Source organism: Vombatus ursinus, unplaced genomic scaffold, assembly GCF_900497805.2.
Source record: "Vombatus ursinus unplaced genomic scaffold, bare-nosed wombat genome assembly UNPS02014779.1, whole genome shotgun sequence".
NCBI classification, from domain to species: domain Eukaryota; kingdom Metazoa; phylum Chordata; class Mammalia; order Diprotodontia; family Vombatidae; genus Vombatus; species Vombatus ursinus.
The window spans coordinates 42617593-42640784 of record NW_020954557.1 but is presented as its reverse complement, the minus strand read 5'-3'; the positions used below and the strand labels follow the sequence as shown (position 1 = coordinate 42640784).

The window sequence follows — 23192 nt, the reverse complement described above, 5'->3', positions numbered from 1 at the left end:
CATACATCAGCTCATTGGACCCTCACAACAACCCTGTGAGGTAGGTGTTAAAGGCATTATTACCTTTTTATTGGACCTTCACACAAATTCATGATTGTCAGTGAACTCTCAAGGTGCTTGTGCTCCCTTAACCTAGTAACAGAGATCACAGCAGTAAAGGTTACAAATTGGCATTGATCAACCTGGTGCAGGGCTGGTGGGTGGGCTGGCAGACCTCCCCCCACTTCTTCAACACACAAACAAACCCAACTTATCTGCCCATTGTGAAAAAACTACTAGCAAGCAAAAACAAATTGTCAAATGTCTAGAAAATGCCTCTACAGATTTCCCAAATAAATACACTTCCAACATAATAATCTCAGCATCTATTACAGTCTATCTGGAATCTAAAAATAAATGAGTTCATTATAAACTACGAACTCATTATAAACTATGTTGAAAGAAAACCAAAGCCACAAAATTTTCACAATCTTACCACTGCAGTACTTTAAAGGCATAGGAATACAGCAACTCAAAAGAAAAAAAATAGTGTTTTATTAACTACCACACTGTTATAATACACTTTAAACGTACAATAAGGTAGCCTTTAAATCTGAGGTGGTCTTCAGAATAACAAATGAACAGAATTTCAAATTTTTGTAAATAGGTGAACTGCTGCAGTTATTGGTGTACATTTTAGGAAAATGGTATAGCGCTTACAGACCAGCAATGTAACTTTATTTTGTACATTTTTTCTATAATTGAAAATATAAACAATAATTATAAAAAGAAAATACAGCGTAATAAAAAAACATATATGTTTTTCAGTTAAGTGTACTGGATACATATAAATTTTAAGGGAAAAAGCAAAAAAAAAAAAAAAAAAGGAAAATGATTGATATTTTAAGTGCAGACTGACTACCTAGCCAAAAAAAAAAAATCTTAAAAAAAAAAAACCTCAAAAAACCTCTAGCTTTCTATGACTAATATCCATGTGGTTGGAGTATTGTCACTCTGGAAGTGATTTTCTGTTATGTTTGCATATGTTATACTTTACTGGTAACTTACATGATGGCTTTTAAGGCCCTGGCAGACAGATGGTTTTTGGAAACAAGATTTGATTTAAAAAAAAAAAATCACTGCTAAGACGCAATACACCTTATTTTTTGGTCCTCCAATGTTCAAGAAAAGGGATAATTCACAACATTGTTCTTACCACCCAAATGCCTCAACCTATACATTTTAAGGTTTTTTTAAACATTGGTTATATTGCCCAACTTCGTTATTGAAAGAATAATATTAACAAGACGTCATTTTGGCAAATTAAATCTTAAACATGGCTTTTCAACAGGATTTAAAAGGTGACTATCCCTAGAGTTCCATGTTAAAATGTAGTTTTCAAAATCTTACAAGAGTAATGCTTAAAATATTGTACATAGTTAACCTAATTAAAATAATTAGCTTCAAAATGACAAATTGATGAGCTAAGTAAAGCCTACACTAGGTAACATTTGCTTGGAAACTTGATTTGTCAGTTATGCATAATAAAAATTCCAGTCATCAAGAAAATTACAAAATTTCTTTTATCATAACATGATTTCTTTCATCCACCAACTTCTTTATCTTACAATAGATAAATACCAACATGTTCTCATTTTTACACTAAACCACACAGGATTGATGCATTTGGTTAGACTACCATTCCCATTGTTAAATTCATTTTTCTCTTTATATAACTTGGTAAAATTTCATCTCTTCTAGATTCCAAAAGTACCTACAAAACCCATGCAATTTTACCATTTTAATATACTATGGAATATCATACAAAGTAAGGCATTTCAGTGTCATGTATAACCAAGTTACTGTCAATCCAAAAATTTTTGCACATCAATAAAAAGATATCTAAGAACTTAGGAACAATATTCTTCTCACTACTGTATAAAAATAACCACAATGAATAAGTATTTGTGTAATATTTACTCCATTGTCTCATTTCCAGAAACTGTGACAAGCTGTAAAGGTATTTCAGTGTTGGTAAGGATATCTTGATTGCTGGTGGCAGAAGTATTAACAGTTCCTATCCCTGAAACAGAACCTTGTTGAATATTTGCAAGGATAAGTGTCGTTCCTCCTGCAGTAATCAAAGTATCATCTCGTGAAGCTTCTACTGATGCCAGCACTGTACTACTAGAGTGAATACCTTTTTTATTCTGATGTGTTTTAATGTGTTTGGCAAGGTGGTCACTTCTCATAAAGCGTTTTGAACATTCTGGACAAACAAACTTCTTTTCACCTGCCGGAAAAAAAAAAGTTATTTCTCTGAAAACATTGTCTTAATGCAAACTAAGATGAATGAAATTAATACTATTTTCTGTTAATCATTCTGTGAAAGAAAGTAAGCCTAGGGTAAATATCCCTTATTCAAATAAACAGGCTATTACTAGAAACTTCTCATGCAATAAGCAAATCTATTGTGCCAATGGAATGCTATCTCCTCCCTCAAGCAGATCTAAAGGAAAGTAATAATTTGCTTTAGGCTCCAGAGTTGTGAATCCTATTGCCAGATGACCCTTCACAATCTTGCTTCTTGATGATAAAATGAGTGTTGTTAGAATAGGATTTGAATCCAAGTGTTTTTTTGGCTACCTCTGAGATGCTTCTGAAATTTTATATTTATGAACAATTATACTGTAAAAACATGTTTTACTATGTTCTATATTCTTAAATTTTAAGTGTACTTATATCTGAAGTCAAGGTGTACATTAAATGTAATTACAGGATTTGGTCAACTTCTAAGAAGTAACATGACATAATAAAATTTAGTAAGTGAACTAAGTGAAAACCTCAGAGGGATTTTTTTAAATATGAGGTTTTTAAGAAAACCAAGTTCACAAAGGAGGAATATGAAATGTATTCACAGAGAACTTTGAAAAGAGTAACACCACAAGGTGCTGGACTGCCAAGAAACTGTGACAAATATTTGCTGGGGGCTGGGTGGAGGAAAGGGAATAAGCATTTATATAGCAATTACTATGTGTCATATATTAGGCACTGGCCTAATATATGATTCTCAAAACAAAATTGTGGGGTAGGTGCTGTTATTATTACCATTCCCATTTTGCAGTTAAAGGAAACTGAGGCAGACAAAGGTTAAACGACTTGCCCAGGGTGACACAGCAAGTAAGTGTCTGAGGCTAGATACGAACCCAAGTCTTCCCGACCCCAGAGTGAACACTCTGTCATCTGTGCCACTGGCTCCCTCTTTCTTTTCTGCCAAGCAGAAAAGAGAAAGTGAAACCCAATAAGGAAGTGCCTGGCAACTCCAGAGAAGGAAAAAACTACTAAGTCAAAGTTCAGGTAATTACGGAAAAAAGTTTTGAACTGGAGCTTTACTGGGCACTAAAAGGAAGAACAACAAAGATCTACAGGAGAGTTGGCTAGCCTGAGCAGTATCCAGACTTCAACTTTTAGGATCCCAACACATGGGTCAAGGTAATAGTAGCAAGACTGTGAACTTGTAACTTGTCTACCAGTATGGGATTTGTATTTTCTTCACAAAGCATATTTCTGTACACAACTAGATAACTGAGCCTGTGTCATGTGAAAAATTCACTGGCTTGGTATAGTATAAACAAAGACAAAAGGCTTAAGAGAGTTGCAAAGGGCCTAAAGAGAATCCAGTCAAGTCATCAAATCCTGTTTCTTTTTCTATGGAAAAACATGTCCCTTCTAAACATTATTAATCACCTTTTAATGTAGAATTTTATCACCTTATATCCCAACTTTATTCCAACAGCTATTACTACAAAAATTTTAAGTTTTCCTCTCATTCATTCTAAAAATTAATGCCAGATGAAACTTCCTTAAATACAGCACTTTGTTAGTACCTTTCCAAAAAAAAATCTTAATGCTATCTTAGATGGGTTTTGTTTTGAAGTAGCAGCACAGTGAGAGAAAATAACCAGCCCTACAATTTAGATTAGGATTCTTCTACCTAACTTTCAAGTCTGTCCATAATTCGATTTCACCATTCTGATCCTACCACTTCCCCAGAGACTCAGTGTTTTATTGAGACCAGTCTCTTATGGTCCCATGGGTTCATTCCCACTTCTGGTCTTGGCTCATGTATGCTCCCCTTCACACAAAACAATCTGATTTCTCTTTCCCATATATCTAAATAATTCCCATTCCTGAAGCACTCAACTGACTGCTGTCTTCCCTATTTCACTATTGTTTCATGTGTGCCCATACCACTCTAACTACTATCAAAACTTTACAGCAAGTACTGTTCATGCTTTTTCATACTCACTACTAACAGATAAATCCCTAATCCTTAAACTAATGGTAACTGTAAGCTATGAAAGTGAGAACAGTATCCTATTTTTTTCTTATGACCACACTGTTCCCTAGCACAAGTAAACTGCAAGCATTTAGTTAAGTCACTGGCAAATGAAAAAATAAAAATTCTTTTACCTTAGTAGCAGTAAGTTGGGAAGCCCTAGGTCAGTTTTATCATCATGCATAACATAACGATAGAAAAATTGCTGAGACCAAGGCAGTAAAATCTTAGTACTAATCACTGAGTACCACTGTGTAATTTTTGTCTCTTCCCTTCCTACCATCAATAAAATGGATATGTTACCCATGACTTATCCAGCATGACGAAGACATGGAAGGTAAACAAAAAAGGTGAACATTTTCTATTCAGTAAAGAGTATCATGAGTAAATGAAGAAAACTAATTGTGAGAGCTAACAGAAGGAACGATGATATCAGCAAAAGAATGGGACTAATTTTTCAACGATTTTAACAGATCCTAACCATAAACGAATAAGTATAAATAAAATTAGTAAAATTCTTTACTATTTAGTGTTCAATAATCAATTCAATGGAAGTCTTTTAAACTGGTGCCACTGAAAATATATATGTTTTACTATTATGTTATATATTAAATAATATATTTTATTATCACTAGCTTACACTTAAGTTCCATCAGAAACAAAAAAAAATTTACGTTTATTGCCTTTTAAAAGACCACAATTCTTAAAGATAAGTAGATTAAGTAGACTTATACTCTATATTTTAATTCATTAAAAATAAATGTTAGTAACCTGTATGTGTTCTTCTGTGTCGTTGTAACTCATCGCTTCGAGTAAATCTTTTCCCACAGAACATCCAGTTACAAATAAAAGGACGTTCCCCAGAATGCCAACGAAGGTGAGCTCTTAAGTGTGATGTCTTCCCATAAACTTTACCACATCCTGGTATGTGACAAATATGTTGTTTCTTTTTCCCAAGATTGGCACCTCTAAAGGAAAAAAAAAAAGATAAAACACACACATGTACGTAGTTATAGACAAAAATTCAAAACAAGGCCTAATGAGATTTATTAACAATTATCATGTTCAATTTCCTGCAAAACTGAAAGCTATGAAATAAATCAGAAATTGGCATTTCATCAATTCCACATTTAAAAAAAATCCAATTTCATCATATAAAATATAGGAATAAAAATTATACTCAATAATAAATATGACTACCATCTAAAAAATTCAAGATACCTTCCATTGGTTTTTAAAGGTTACTTAGAATTTTTTAAAAGATTATAAATGATTTTTCAACATAAGTTTAATTTCAAATTAATTTGAATACTTTTAAATTCAGGTCTTTTGTCTATAATAGCACAATTAAGTTAGTAGCTATTGGAGTCATTGTGACTTTTAACAATTTTTTATACAGGTCATTTTCAGCCTACAAAGCTTTTGTTTAATTTTTATAGACCATAAGATTGTCTAATGAGTAATTAGTTACCTGAAAACATAATTATTGAATTACGTGCCCATGTTCAGAACATACTTACTCTGAATTGGAGGTATGCTTGGAATGGGCAAGAAACGTGGACTTAATTTGCTATTAAGTTTCTCCTAAATGTATATCTGCAACTTCCATCTAAGCTGCTAGTTTTGCCTTTCTATAGTCAGGCAAAAAAAAAATCTAATCTAAACCCTCTACCACACAATAATCCTTCTGATACTTCAAAAGACCGTAATCATGTCCAACACACAGATGACCCTTATCTTTTCAGGCTACGCATCCTACCCAGTTCCTTCAACCAATCCTCATATATGGCATGTTCTTCAGTCTTTTCACCATCCTCATTATTTTCTGGCATGCTCCAACTTGTCTGTATCTTTTCTAAAATACAGTGCCCAGCACTGACACACTATACTACAGAGGTGGTCTGAACAGAGAAGAGCACAGAACTATCATTGTTGCTGTTCTCCTTCTTCCTCAAAGAGGACCATGACATCAGGGAGGTGAAACCATGACACGCAAGTGAATTGGATTTAAGTGAGGGAGGGTTGTGCAAAGTTACCAGTCTCACTTTCTCCTCCAGAGCCATCTGGTCCCAAAGGCAAAATGTAGATCAGGACAACTGGAAATGGCCCTGGATACAATGGGAGACCTTGGCCTTTCTAAGCTAATGTCTTTCCCAGGTCTCAGTATGACTGAAGCCATGTCCAATCAGTGTGTAAGGCTAGGTAAAAAATGAGGCACAGAATGGCCTCTTTTACCTAGCCAAAAAAAATCAATCTGGGGAGGAAGACCATCAGGGTTTCTGGCCAAAATAGAAACTGCTATTTACATTCACTCTGAGCCAATCATGGCCTAAACAATGACCAAATCTTGAAAAAAAAATTTCTCTTTACATACGAGCCAGTTTTTGATATAGGACTTAATAATAGCATCAATTTACACAACGTCTTTGAATTGGCTACAGTCAAAATGTTTAAAAGAAACATTAAGTTTCTGACATAATAAATGACAGTGGAGTTATTAAATACTTAAAAGATAATTCAGGAAGGGTTTAAAAAAACAAAAAAACACCTCAAGTATCTGGATGACTAGTCATTAAAAATCATCTACATTTGTCTTTTTTAAACAAAACGTGAATTAATATTTGAGCTTTGCAAATGTAGATGAGACATTTATAAAAATTTCTCATTTTTTAAAAAACATTTTTCTATATATGTTAGTATGGGGATTTTTACACCTGCATACCTCCCACCACCTTCTTTACAGTTAGGACAGGTGCAGGCTACACGTCGAAGTCTTTTTCTTTCTTGATGCGATTGGTCCCCTTCTTCATCTACCACCTGTACTCTCAAATGTGTTAAATCACTGGTATTCAATGTAGAATCACCACTGAGCTGCCACTCTTCTGGATCAGGCTCTTCTTCCTTGATCCTAATATCTGAAGAAAAGAATAAATGGGAATCAGAAGTATTTCATTCCACAGAAAGTAGGATAGCATGCCAATTGCTGTATCTATATTAGCAAAAACACTATATGTAATAAAAAATAACAGTTTTTAGAATATATAGCCATTGACCCTGAAGTCCTTATCTAGCTATAAAAATCTACCTTATTATAACTTTCAAGTGATATGAGCAACTGATATTAGCTTGGCCTACCCACGAACTTTCAAACAGATGGTTTAAACAGCTAATACAAATAAATCTAAGTCAAATTCTAATGCATTAACTTCTCTTCTAAAACCTCCTATTTCTAAGTGCTACAGGGAAATAAGGAAAGTTTCAAATTTTAATGGGTGCTAATTGTAAATGTAAGTGTAAAAATCTATCAATTATGATGTAAATAGCATTTTCACATGGGAAGAAGCCACAAAATTTTAAGACACAGTCCCTATCATCAAGGGCCTTACAATTTAAGTGGCAAGCAAAAATTTGCTCAATTAATTGAGTACCAAACTGTGTGCTACTTATTCTAAGTTGGTAGATTTAGGAAATGGGGAAACCACTGCAGTAGGTAATGGGGCTAGAAGCAGTAAAAAAAAGCACTGCAAAAAAAAAAACCCGTAAAGTAGAGGCTCTTAATCTGGGATCTATTCATTTAATTTTTTAAATATCTTGATAAATATTAATTTCATATAATTGATTTATCTTATAATTCTATTTTTATTTTATGCTTGCCCCCAAAGAAGAGATATGAGGGAAAAAACCTCCTCCCTGCTTCTTTGCAGGTAAGGGACCATATGTTCCCCTATATATAATGTTAGTTTTGCATAACATTTTTTTCCTTTTTTAAAAGGGATAACTTGGTGAAGGGGGAGATAAGAGAATGGAGGAGAGGATACAGTAGGAAAGATAGATGATGTAAAAACAAAAAAGTTTTAAACTTATTCATAATTTTCTTAAAAAATAAACTTGCTTGGCTTTAGAAATTAACCTATATTATTTACGTATTTATTAAACACCACATTACCACAGAAAAAATATAACTATAGTATGTATGAATGGTCAAAGTATATGAACTGGTAATTGTCAAAAGAAGAAATGTAAACTATCAACAACCACATGGAAAAAAATGCCCCAAATCACTAAAAAGAAATGCAAATTAAAACAACTCCTAAGGTTTCACCTCACATCTAACAAATTGGGAAATGTTTTAAAAAATCGTTAGCTGATGTTGGTTGTGGGAAGTCAAGCCCAGTAGTAAACATACTGTTGGTGAAAACTGAATTGGTTTGTTTTAGAAAACAACTTAGAGGGGCAGCAAGGTGGCACAGTGGATAGAGCACCGGCCCTGAAGTTAGGAGGACCTGAGTTCAAATTCGACCTCAGACCAAACACTTGACGTGTACTAGCTGTGTGAAAAAAAAGAAAAGAAAAGAAAACAACTTAGAGTAATATAAATTCCTAAATTCTTCATACTCTTTAACCAAGTGATCCCACTGTCAGAACTCCAAGAAGAGAAAAGAAATAAACAAAGGTCTCATATACAGATACATTCATTACAGCACTTTTTGTGGTAACAATAAAACTGGAAACAAAGTGAGTACCCATGGATTTGGAAATGGGAACAGATTATGGTATATCAATGTACCGCAATATTATTCTCCCTTAAGAAATAATGAATATAAGGAATTCAGATAAACATGGGATGGTTTGTATGAACTGAAACAATGAAAAAAAACAAAATCCTAAGAATATCATGCACAATAACTTTATACAAGCGAGAACAATGTTAAGAAAGCTCAACTCAGATTTAACTTAATGACCAATCTGGGTCCTAAAAGACAAAATGATGAAACATATTCTCCTCTTCCCTCAGTTGGAGGGCTGGAGGAAATGTTGCCTATCAGACCCACTGAAGCAGTGGTATGTTTTGCTTAAATGTTTTTCTTAGTTACACGAAGAGGAAAAGTAGTCTCTACCAGCTAGCTCAATTAATACTAAGAAATGATAGTGATATTTTTAAAAAGCATTAATACAACTTACGAAAGAAAAGAATTACAGGTCTAAATCAGAAAATATTGTCACTTTGAAATGCTTTACAGGACAAGATATCACAAGCAAGATAAACTAAAGTTGAACTATGTATTAATTAACTCAAAGACCAATTTCTAAAGGATTCTTTTGGATCTCTCTTCATTCTTACCGTTAGATACAAAATAATGTAAACAGTTGTTTGTCTCCCTCTCATCTTTCCAAGAAGAATTAGCATAGTTAAAATAAGCTTTTTAAACCTCGGGCTTTAAAAGATAAACCCATACTTTCCTGCTTCTTGCAGGTACACTACCCACAAGCTGGATATGAGGGTTTGAAAAATTACCTTGTGTGATAGTCAAATATGGAAGCAACTTTGACAGAGGTAGTGTAAAAGAAGATTGTGTTCATTATTTACTTTTACCTTACAGAGTACAACCTTTATGTTTTATTATCCAAAATCAAAAAAACTCTAAGTAACTGCATACATGGCATCATACTAAATTTAAACAAAAAAGTCATTCACTACCATCAAAAAACTGAAAAGGCCTTATTTAAAAAAGACTATAAAACGTAGATGTATAAAGAAAATAATTTTGTCAAATGATTTTTTCAAGTATTCATTTTGCTGTTTTACATAATTTTTATTACTTTCCTTTTCTCATTATTTTTACATCAGTTACGGTAAATGAATAAGGGATAAGACAAAGGCGAGAAAAGAAAGAAGGTAAAGAAACAATTGAGTACATATTGGATGACATGAAGTTCAATCACAGCTTCAATTTTCTATTTCCTTTAACAACACGACTTTCACAAAATATATTACTATTCATAAAGAATCTCTCTCAAAATTTGGGTATCTGACTAAAAACTGTCTACTTATCTTTATAACTAGAGCTGCATCTCTTCAATTCCCACACTTTAGCTTTCCCCTGTGTATTCCAAAAGTAGAAATATATTATTATTTCATGTCAGTTGTTTGGGCCCTGGAATGATTTTTCCCAACAGAAGCAAAGTAGTGAAGGATTCTTGCATTTCCCATGTAATCCATAAAAGCCAATGTAGCTGAAACATTCCGCAATCAAACACATGGTCAATAATACCATTGCTAACACTAAACAAAAAAGAAAACAAAAAATAAGGATTATATTAACGTACTGATCCCCATGTCTGGGATATACTCCTTCCTCATCCCTGTGTCTTTCAGAATCTTTTGTCTTCTTTCAAAGATCAGCCCAGGTGCCACCTGGTCTGAGAGGTCTTCCCAGATCTTTCTGGTTGTTAATAGTGTTATCTTCCTTTAACTACCTTGTGTTTAATTATTTTTGTGTATATGGAGCATTATCCCTCCCTAGCTTTGACTTCTGCAGGCCCCCAAACACCACCAAAAAAAAAAAAACTTGAAAGCTCTTCAAAGGCAAGAACTATTTTGCTTTTTGTCTGTGTCCCTGGCACCTGGCATAGTGCGGGACATACAGTGGACACTTAATGCTAAGTACTTGAGCTCAAGAAAAAAAGATTTAATTATGAGTAGGCAGATGGAAACTTGGGTAGATTATCTATATTTCTGGGCACTTTCAAAAGCTCCCTAGATGTTCTATCTAATTTCATCTCAGAATTTAAGACTTTCCTTTTCCTTAATACAAGTTTATTACTTTTGGATCCATGATTAGGGTCAAGAGTTTACAAATGGAATGTTGAAAGGGAAAAAATGGGAGATGAGAGGACAGAAAAATGAAACCTTTCTGAAATGCAGATTTGGAAAACAGAGGGAAAGAAGACAAAGAATAAAAGAGGAATGCATGCATGTAATTTTTAACATTCACAAACTACCCACTATCAATACTAGGTATCAATATGAGTTTTGTTGTTTTCAGATGGGTCACATAATGAGAAAAAAAGTTTGAAAATGGAGGGCATGTTCAATGTATAAATCCTGAGAGCAAAGAAAGGAAGTGGGTATGGAAAAGACACATAACTGCCAAAGTTCTTATCCTTAGGATAAGCCTGATTGCTCAGGAGAAGCTTTATGCAATCTTGTTCGTAGGCAAAAGAAGTCCACAAGTCAGTAGTAATTCAAACCATGCCTTTACTATTAAAAAGATTAGTATGCCACTAAAATAAAAGTTCGGTATCTTCTTATTACTAACATATCAAGAAAGCTAATAGTATACTATAATTAACTGATTTATTAACTAAATCGAGCATTCATATTTAATTTGGATAATACTAGATAAATATGAATTAAGGTACTTTGGATAAAATGAGACATTCTCTGTTATCAATAGCATATCACTAGGATTTTGTTGTTCTTGTCAAAGTCTAATTTTCCCTGCTTTCAAGTTTTTTTTAGAATGCTGATGAATTTGCTTCATTTGAGTCAAAGTTTATTTTATTTATATTTTCCATTTAACAGGTTTCACCTGTCATGAAACAAACAGAATTAGACACAATATTTAAAAAATCTCTAATATTCTCATTTTGTAAGTAAATGATTTTTGTTTCAATTAGGACTTCCTATGAATATTTTTATAATACCTAAAGTTTGTCATTTCTAATTTAAGATGATAGCTCTAAATTTCCTATTAATATAGCTATTTCCTAATAGTTTGTCTCCACTGGTCTGGGAAGGAATTAAATTCTTCAGCAAAAACTGAAACTTTAGTTCTTTACCAATTAACTTACTACCACAGAAATCTATAATAAAAATCAATTCAAGTAATTCCCCTTTCCACTCAAAATTCATCTGCATTTGGATCATTTCTATTTTATAACTTTCATTTTTTTTTTTAAAGTTTTGTTTCTGAACTGTGTACTTTAAGTCTACTTACCCCAGGTGCTGAGGAAGGGCCATGGTGAGGAGTGCCTGTTTTTCAAGATAACTTAATTTTTTTCTTAACCTATAAAGAAGTTCATAATTTGCTACTGAGACCATACTTTTTCCTCCTGTCTATTCTGCTTCATTTGCTCTTGTTATTCTGCCATTTAAGAAAGATATGGTAAAATAGTGTCTACATGAAAATAAACTATACATGACCAAATCTTAAGAAATAATCCTAAAGGGCAAAATAGTGTTTCCCAAACTGTCAGCTGGCCAAAGCTTAAAAGTTATGTTCCAGTTTCAGGCTGGGTATGATGGGCTTATCCACTATATTATAATTTCTAGTATTCTTCCTAATTTCCAGTAACATTAATGTCACTAGTCTTCCCTATTTAACCTTTCACATAACTCACATAAGTCCTTAGTTTCAATCCTTCAATTGCAAAATGAACCAATTCATGGGGGAAATGGTTGAGAACCACTGGACTTTGCCAAAAACAGTGGCTGGTCTATAAATTTACAGGCGAGACATTACCTCTCTTCTTGATGTGACAACACCATCTTCAGAAGCCTGTGTCCTTTCACCCAAAAATTTTAAGGCACTAGATGAAAGTAAACAGACTATCTCAAGCAAGTAAAAAAGTAGATTTCTCCCAAATTAAAACAACACAATAAACTGGGAGTTCCTGGTTGCTCTTAGCCAACAGTACTATCGTGCCAGCTAGAAAACAAGATTTATGAAGAACTCTGGCAAAACAGAATTCTTCCACAATCAAGGTTCTCTTCTCCACTCAAATTTATCCATACTATGCCCCCCGCCCCACCCCAATCGTCATATTATTTTTAACCCTCCCACATGAAGGCACAATAAATACTTTGAGAGGGAAAACTTACATGGATGAATATGTTCTGATTTATTTGTTGACAAAATGACTCATCTTATGACTACATATCTCATAAGAAAATAAAAAATCTAAACAGGTACATGATCATTTATATGTTGTTTCATTTTTAAGTTTTGTACTTTCTACCACACAATACATTTCTATATCTGTCACACTCATTTGTGAAATGGGGGTAATGATATAATCTACTTCAGGAGGTCAATATGAAGAAAGAGCTTGGTAAAATTTAAATGTAAGCTATCACACAGCTGAAGTGGTAAATATAGAAATACTCATTCATACAGAATGCTAACTTGACTTTCACTACACCTAGGTAAAGTTAGGGGATTTCATTTATTGTGTCAGGACAGTTAGATTTAGTGTTCTTTCATTCAGTTTTGAGCCAGAGTACCAGAGTTAGTTTAAGGAAGACTTGTCAAAGTCACAACTTATTTATTCTCTCCACATTTATGCACATGCGTGCACACACGCAATTCATTACTACTTAGTCATTAGATTTTCTCTGAAACTTATTGGCTGATTTTAAGTCTTGAATTGTGTAGAAAGTATACAATTGGCAGGAATACCAAAGAATCATCTAGGCCATTCTTTGTACATGCAGAATAACAACTTATTAAACAACTCAAAAAAGACCACTATTCTTGCTCTCATTAAAAATCTCCAGGGGTGGGAGTGATAGGGATCCATTTTCTCTTAATAGATTCATAGCATCTAGCTTGAGAAGATACTTCAGAACAGAAATAAGACCAGAATATATCAGAAACAAAGAAGACATTTTGAAAGTTTTATGCTGAACTTATTATATATTTGAAAAGAAAAGGTTTATAATTTAAATTTCATGGATGATCCTTTCTTCATTCTAGTATGTACATTTTATTTTGTATTTAAGTTCAAGTGTATTCAGTGTATTAAGTTCAGAATAAAAAAGAAATGTGGGCTCCTAAGAGCAGCAACTGTCTTGCTCTATTTGTATACCCTGCTCTTAGCCCAGTTACATATGGTATATTCCTAATAAGTGAGTTTCCATTAAAAAAAAAAATACCCCAAAAAGTCATCTAGTACAATCCCTATTTAAATCACAAATCCCATCTTAAAGATGATTTCCTTCTTCCTCAATTTTCAAAAACCATCCCTTTTAATAACTCATTCTAGAATTTTACCAAAAATGAAAATCAAGCTTGCTCTTCTATAGTCTAAAGTTAACTATCCCATGCTGTGCCACACTTCTGTTTACCACTGTTTCCACAAAAATCACTAACAATGTGATCAGCCATAATATTTTCAAGTTCTTCAAGCATGTTCTCCTTCAGAAACTTCATAATAGAGAAGTCTAACCTAAATACTTCTTCATGTATTTTAACTCTATTCTTGTCTGACCTATTCACATTGGAAAGTTACAGGTAAAAGCCATCTCCATAGTGCTGTGATTAAGATCTCTGTTTTTACCTTTAGCTAAATAATCCAATCATTTTAGATGAAATTCCTACATCCTTTCCATTCACCACGCTTAGGACCCCACAGTCAAATCTTCTAATTAGAATATATGAAAAGCTATTAAGCTATGAAACAAAATAATTTTCCATGGCATAAATATATATAAAAACACTGGTTTGGTATTAAACCATAAGAAATTTTAAAAGAGACACTTTCAAAAAAACCTAGGAAAATTTTTATGAACTGATACAGAATGAAGTGAGTGAAGCCAGGAAAAAAAATGTATATAACAATATTGTTAGGGGAAAAAAAACCTTTAAACTCTGAATACTGCAATGACCAATCACAGGTAAAAAGATCACTGAAGCATGTATCTACATCCTGGCAGAGAATGAATTCAGGGGGCAGACTTACATTTTTGAAAAATATGTCCGTTAGTTTTGCTTCATAATGCGTATTTCTTACAAGGGTTGTCATTTTTTACTGGGGAGAGGTACCTAATTTTAGGGGTAAAAGATATTATAAAATGATTGCCCCCCCCCCAAAAAAAGAGGACCACTGAAACAGCACTTAAAATCCAAGGAAGAGAAGACAATGGACGAAGGCAGGTAACATGAAGACATTATATATTTTTTTTAAAGAAGCTGCAGAGATTCATGGTTTCACATATAATCTTTTTCTGTTCTACTCTGTATATGGAAAAGTTGTTTTCATATCTGTTAAAATCAGAGTAACATTTAAAAGAAAAACCCATAGCAGAGTTACATTAAAAAAATCCATGAGTTCAAATCCAGCCCCAGATACTTGACACATACTAGCTGTGTGACCAAGTCAGTCAACCCTGACTGCCTCATCAAAAAAAGAAAAACAAAAACAAAAACAAACAAAAAAAAACCACAGCTTTAAGAGCTCTATCTCATTGTAAAATCTGGAGCTGAAAGAGACCTTGGAGATTATCTAGTCCAATGTAAGGATGCATAGGCAGTAATTAAGGGAATCCAGAAAATAATGAAAGGTCATAAATAGCAACTACTTAAAAAGTTTTTTTTTATTTCGAATCATTACCCCCCCAAAAAGGATGCAGCAATTACAAGTTTTTAATAATCCCAATTCAGTAATATATTCTTAATCTTTATAACCTATACATAAAGAATAAATAAATAAATTTACTAAGTAGCATGCAATATTTTACAGAGTACAGCCTGGTGACTGGAATCTCTCCAAGGACAAGCCAGGTTGCTAAATAATGAGAGGCTCATCATCATGACAAGGTTGGCCACAAAGGTAATGAATTTTTTTGACCATGGAATCCCAGGAAACAGAAAAAAATAGCTAACAATCCTATGTGGCCTCCAACTTCTTCAATGTCTGAGTAGAACATGCAAAATATTTTCCCCAACAAACTGACTCTACTAGAAGGACCAAACCTCATCCAATTTTATATTCTCAATATGAATGAAAGTAGTACAGATAAAAATTTATAGCTAAATGGATAGATGGCTCAGAGGTTCTATTCTAAGAAGCAATTAAAGGAGCTAGTGGAATTGGGGTTTACATAATGCCCAATGGCAGGAACAAACCATGAGAGATTTGATTATGTTACTTCACAGTGCTCACAAATATAAGATACCTACACAACACAATGATAGTAATTGCAGTTTATATGCTAATATATGTTGAAGGGGAAGTAAAGAAGTAAAGAAATTCTATTAAAATTATGACAAAATTCTCCATAATTAAAAAAAAATACCTTGGGTGACTTTAAGAATAAGTACAAGGAATAACAACCCTATTGAAAAACAGTTGAAGATCAAGAAGTACATCACTAGCTTATAATACATCTTGTTTAAAAGGTAATTGATAAGGAGAAGGCAAAAATAATAAAATATTAAACTGACTTGGTTTTGATACCAAGAAATATTGGTTATTGATATATCTATAGTACCCTCAGACTGACTAACTAGAACAAAATGTAAAGATGGTGATTACCTTAGTAAAGTTGAAAGGACTCAAAATAACAGCTACAATGAAAAGTCCCAAAATAGCTTCACCAGCAAAAGTATCTTTCCAAATAGAGAAAAACAGCATTTGTATCACCAACTAACACATTAATTTGAAAACATTTTAGAGGTTTAAAATGTAAAGACTAGACAAGTATAACCTTAGAAACAAAACAATGCAAAGCAGTGGCGAATAAGACAAGCTTACAAAAAACTTGATGATGATGATGATAGCAGCTAGCATCTAGGTAGTGCTTTAAGGATTGCAAAGTGCTTTATAAATATTATCTCATTTTATTCTCACCTATTTTGCAGATGGGGAAAAGGAGGAAGGCGGAGGCTAAGTGACTTGCCCACACTCACACAGCAAGAAAGCATCTGAAGCTGAATTTGAAGTCTGGTACTCTTGAGGCCCTGCTCTCTAACCACAATGTGGCCCTCAATCTTTTCATGTGGTATCTCAACAAGCCAGATCATCCCAACAAAAATTTTAGATTGGAACTGGGAGGAAAAAAACAGCTGCAGAATGGTACTGATCATCTGGCATTTATATAGTGAGTGCTAACTATGTGCCAGGCACAGTGCTATGCTGTGGAGACAGAAAAGCAAAAACAGCCCTGCCCTCAGGAAACTTATGCTAATAAATAAATAACATGTAAAAGACCCATATAAGATAACTAGAAAATACATACAGAGTAGATATCATACATCAGTGATAACACCACTGAGGTGATGCAGAGGATCAACTAGTGGGCCTGGAGTCTGGAAGACTTGAGTTCAAAACCTGTCTCAGACACTACTACCTGCATGACTGTGGGCAAGTCACTTAACCTGTTTGCTTCACAGTTTCTTCATTTGTAAAATGGGGGTAATAACAGCATGCACTTCCCAAGGTAGTTGTCAGGATCAACTGAAACAGTTGTAAAACACTTAGCACTGTGTTTGGTACATAGTAGGTGTTTTATTATTATCACCAGAACCGCCACGTTAGAATACCACACCTAAGTACTCAGTGTACTTTGTGAGAAATTGAAGAAATAGGCAAAGAAACAAATTTTTCACTTTTTACAAACTGTATAATGATGTATTTAGAGAACCCTAAAGAATCAACTAAAAATTAATCAAAACAGTAACTTCAACAAAGTAGCAAGATATAAAATAAATCCAAATATATCATCAGTATTTCTATATATTATCAACAAAGTTCAGCAGAAGAGGCAGAAAGAAATTCCATTTAAAATGTCTGCCATGTATACTTAAAAGTCTACCTACCAATACATACACAGGAGCTATATGAATACAACTATAAAACACTGTTTAAGGAACCAATAACAATAATAACTATTATTATTGTAACAATAGTAATGATAGCAGCTAACATTTATATTGTACTTTAAGGTTTGCAAAGCAAACTTTAAAAATTGTATTTCATTTTATCCTCACAACAACCCTGGGAGGTCGGTGCTATTATTTTCCCCAATCACCGCCAGCTACACTGCTTTGGGACTTCTCTGGATCTCTTCATCCTGCCTTCCTTCCCCAGAAAATTCATCATGCTCCAAGCCTGAATCTACCCACTCCTCACATTGCATCAGTAGTCTGCCCCTCTGACTGGAGGGCAGGACCTCCACTGAAAGAAGAGAAGCACCACAGTTTTTTTCCCCATTTCCCACCAGCTACACTGCTTCTGGATTTCTCTGGAACTTTACACCATCTCCTCCTCACCCTGGCACTTCCCTCTCACCTCTTTCAGCTTCTTTTTGTGTGCTGTTTTCCCCCATTTGACTGTAAGATCCTTGAGGGCAGGGGCTGTTTTTTATATTTATAACCCCAAGAGTTTAGTACCTTGCCTGACACAGAGCAGGCACTTGAATGTTTACTGACTGATTCGTTTCTAAATTCTTTGTTAATTCAACTTCAGCTTCTAAAATCACAACTCAATCGAAATTGGATTTTCTAACGTTACCAATGATCTCCCAATTATTAAGGCCATTTGGTAAATGGCCCTTTTTCTTGCTGTTCAGACTTCATAATAACTCAGCAACTTTTGACTGTTGACTGTAACTTCCTCCTAGACTTAGCTCCCTGATTATCTCGTAGCTTTCCATTCCTTTTCCCTCAAACAGCTACCACCATTGTTCAGGCCTTGACCACCTTTATCCTAGGGTGCTATAATAGCCTCCTATGTGGTTTCTCAGCCTCTAATCTTGCTCTTCCCCCATTATCTAAAGCTCACACAGCTGCCAAGTTGAGATTCCTAAAGCACAAGTTGGCCCATGTCACTTCCCTGCTCAAGCAACCTTGGTCACTCCCTATTGCCTTTAGATAAAAATATCCTAAGTCTGACTCACCTCAGGTTCACAGAATCCCCTAGCTTCCTTTAAAACACAGCTCAGGGGCCACCTCTAACAAAGGCCTTTCCTGATGCCACAAAAATGTTACTGCTCTTAGTCACCTGACTTTAAATTACTTAGTGTTTATTTTGTATATATTTTAGGTATGCATCATTTTTTGTATGTCTTTTCCCTGCCCTGCCCCTCTCCATCCACAATGTAAATGTTTCCTTAAGGAAGGGGGCTATTTGGATTCTGTTTTTTGGTCTTTGTATCACCAGTGCCTTGGGCACCATAACTGTCACATAGCAGGCACTCAATAAATGTTTATTGGATTGGATCAATCTTTTGCATCTATTCCCTTCTCCCCACTCATACAGACACTATCCTAGTTCAGGGCCTCACACCATTTCTCAACCAGATTACTATAGGGGCCTCTTAATTGCTAATGGTTTCTAGTCTCTCTCCTTTCCAATGCAGCCAACACATGTGCCAGTCAGTCAATAAGAGTTTATTAAGTATCTACTTTATACCAGACAGTGTGCAAAGCACTGGGGATACAAAAAAAGGTGACAATCCCCTCCCTCAAGGAGCTACCAAAATAATTTTCCTAGGGCATAGGTCTTGACCATTTCTCTATCCCTCTCCTCTCACATAAAGACTTTACAATCTGTAGAAGAAAAGCAGAAAACTGGGGAAATTTTTTTATAGGAAGTTTCTCTGATAATGGCCTTTTTCTCAAATATATAGAGTACTGAGTCAAATTTCTAAGAATACAAGTCATTCTCCAATTGATAAGTGGTCAAAAAAAATGCAGTTTCCAGATGAAGAAATCAAAGCTATCTATAGTTATACGAAAAACTGCTCTAAATCACTATTGATTAGAGAAATGCAAATTAAAAGAACTCTAAGGTACCAGCTCACACATATCAGATTGGCTAATATAACAGAAAAGGAAAATGACAAATGCTGGAAGGGATGTGGGCAAAGTGGGACACTAATGCACCATTGGTAGAGTTTCAAACTGATCCAATTATTCTGGAGAGCAATTTGGAACCAGGTCCAAACAGCTATAAAACTGTATATATCCTTGACCCAGTGATACTACTACTAGGTCTGTATCCCAAAGAGATTTTAAAAAGAAAGAAAAAAAAGGATCTATATGGGCAAAAATATTTATAGAAGCTCTTTTCTGGTGGCAAAGAACTGGAAATTGAGGAGATGTCCATTAATTAGGTAATGGCTGAACAAGTTGTCGTACCTGACTGTAATGAAATACTATTGTGCTATAAGAAATGATGAGCAGGAAGCTTTCCAAAAAAATCTAAAAAGATTTACACAAACTGATATAAAGTGAAGTGAGCAGAACCAGGAGAAGACTGTACATAGTAACAGCAATACTGTACAATGATCAACTGAGATAGACTTAGCTACTCTCAGTGAAACAATGATTTAAGACAGTTCCAAGACTTGTGATAAAATGTTATCCACCTCCAGAGAAAGAACTGATGCTGTCTGCAACTGATGGAGAATGAAAATTGAAGCATACTTTTTATAATTTTATTTTTCTTGAGGGGTTTTTTTTTTCAGTCTGTTTTCTTTCACAACATGACTGATATGGAAATAAGTTCTGCATGACTGCACATGCATAACCTTTATCAAATTGCTTGTTTTCTCAAAGAGGGGAGAGAAGGGAGGGAGAAAGATAATTTGGAACTCAAAAAAATTTTTTTAATGTTAAAAGTTGTTATATATGCAAATGGAAAAAATAAAATAGCTTAAAATTTTAAAAAAGACTTTACAATGTGGCTCCATCATACCTTTCCAGGATTATTTCACATTACTCTCCTTTATATATTCTCTATTCCAACCAAACCTGTAACTGTTGATCCCCAAACTCAGTATTTCATCTGTCTCTTTGCCTTCACTTGTCTAGCACACAATTCCTCCTCACCTCTACTTTTCAGAATCTTGATGGTCATTCAAGTCTCAAATCAAGTCCTACCCTAACCATCCTCTCACCTCTCAAGTTATTGGTGATTTCTTGCTCATTAAGTTACTCTGTATTTAATTTTTATGTATAGACTGTATTTCATCTTTGTCCCACCACCTCATGCCAACAGAATTAGGGATTCTTGAAAGCAGAAACTATTTCTATCTTTGTACCCCACAGAATCTAACAGAACTCTATCCACTGGGTCACCTAGATTTTAAAAAGCTATTTGACTTAACAGGACAAAGTAAGACATTGCAGAAGTTTGGTTAACTTGCACACAAACAGTAAGTCATAAAAGAAGCAACTTCTAGCAAGGAAGGCTAATGGCTGTATCAAAACCCAGCTGCCTTGTATCATTTCAAAAGAGTAAGAAATACACCAAATGAACCAAAAAGGGGGGGGGGGGGGAACTTTACAAAATTCTAACAAAAAGACAACAGAAAGAACTCAGAAATAAGGAAACAAAAAATAAGTTCCAATTAAAGAGAAAGAGCTATATTCTCCTCCATCCAATTGAGAACTGCATAAGATGACTTCAGAAACCTGAAGGGACTCTGAGTAGAACAGTAATAATTGAAACCATTTGGTACTGGTTAAAAAATAGAGAAGTTGATTATTAGAAATGATTAGGTAACATAACATCCAGTGTTTAATAAACCCAAAGACCCCCACTACTTGGTTAAGAATGCAATACACTGTGAAAACAGGAAAGTTAATGGGCAGAAATTAGGTGAACACCACCATCTAATACCATATACCACAAGTGTCTGATAGATTCAAGACTTTACTATAAAAGGTCACATCATAAACAAAATGGAGTAGCAATAAAGGAAATAACCTTTCATAACTATGGATAAGGTAAAGTTCATGTCCAAACAAGAGATATAAGAATCACAGAAAATAAAATGGACAACTGATTGCCTAAAATTTAAAACTTTTTTCAAAAATTAAAAAAATGCCTTTAAAAATCAGAACGGAAACAGGATTTGGTGAAAAAATCTTTACAGAAACTTTCTCTGATAAAGGTCTAATATCCAAAATATATATGGAACTATTTCAAATTTATAAGAAGCAGTTCTTAAAAGAAATACATTTTATTGACAATCATATTAAAATGCTCCAAATAACTAATAATTACAGAACTATAAATTAAAGGTTCCACCTTATACTCATAAAACTGACAAAGATGACAAAAAAGGAAAAAGACAATTGTGGTCATTATCCTCATCTCTACGATACCACAAACCTGGACTCCACCTGAGACTCTTAGCTCTGTTAAGTAAGCCTTCACCTCATCTTGTCTAGAACCAAGCCTCCATGCTTTTTCTCAGCCATCTCATCATGTTGCCTTCACTCCAGCCATCAGATTCCCCATCTCTGAGAGGTAAGCTTTTGCTTCATGTTTCCAGAACCTAGTCCTTCCACCCGCCCCTTCTTCCACCTCCTCTTTATATACTGTCTTCCCCAATTAGAAAAAAAGCTCCATGAGAGCAGGTACTGTCTTGTTTGCTTATATTTATATACTCAGTGTCTAATACAGTACTTGGCATATAATAAGTACTTAATAAATGCTCTATCTAGCTACGCAGAAGGAAAGGCAAACTAATGTACTGTCTTGTGGAACTGCGAATTGGCCCAACCTATCACTATACTAAAAGAGCAATTTGGAACTATGCCTCAAAAGTCACTAAACTATATATAACTTTTTACCCAGTGATAGATACTACTGGCAGGCCTATACCTATAGCCCAGAGAGATCAAAGAAAGAAGAAAAGAGCCCCTATGCAAAAAAAAATTTATAGTACCTCTTTCTTTGCAGTACCAAAGAACTTGAAACCAAGGAGTATCCATCAACTGATAGATGACTGAACAAATTATGGCATATAAATGTAATGGAATATTATTACACAGTAACAAATTACAAAATTTCAAACTGATGCAGAATCTGGGAGCAACCTAAACAATGACATCAATATTATACTGAAACAACTCTGAAAGACTTCATAAAAACTGAACAATCACCAAACATGCTTCCTTTCTCCTGACAGAACAGGGACAGACGTAAGGTGGGGAATGAAATAAACATTTTTAGTTTAAGTCAACCAGACTATAATCGTTTACAATCAACTATAGTCAATTTCTAGCCACGGCTAATTAAAATAAGGTATATATTTTTTTAAACTTAACTTTGTCTATGTCACTTCCCCTAAGTGGGGAGAAGGCAGGAGAGAAAAGGGTACTAGCAGTTGTATTCAACCCCAACCCTCAAAAAGAGAACAGGGGCAATGAAGCATTTTTAAAATGCTCAGAAGAGAACAGATAGAAGATCAGAATGACATCAGAAAGAAAGATAAGCCATCTTTTAAAGCTACATGTTGAATTAATTATAAACTTGAAAAGTAAATTATATGTAACAGAAATTCATAATTTCAAGT

The 23192-nt window shown here is 34.2% G+C and overlaps 1 protein-coding gene across 1 annotated transcript in view; it reads right to left on the bottom strand.

The window, feature by feature from the left end:
* Nucleotides 1-511: 511 nt before the first annotated feature.
* The window catches only part of SP3 (Sp3 transcription factor), a 42262-nt gene continuing 19581 nt past the window's right edge, over nucleotides 512-23192 (bottom strand). The window contains exons 5-7 of the mRNA XM_027865849.1: nucleotides 7041-7233; nucleotides 5090-5286; nucleotides 512-2272 (exon numbers count right to left, since the gene is read on the bottom strand). Of these exons, the coding sequence (XP_027721650.1) occupies nucleotides 1956-2272; nucleotides 5090-5286; nucleotides 7041-7233 (707 nt within the window). The 3' untranslated portion in view covers nucleotides 512-1955. The remainder of the gene's footprint in view (nucleotides 2273-5089; nucleotides 5287-7040; nucleotides 7234-23192) is intronic.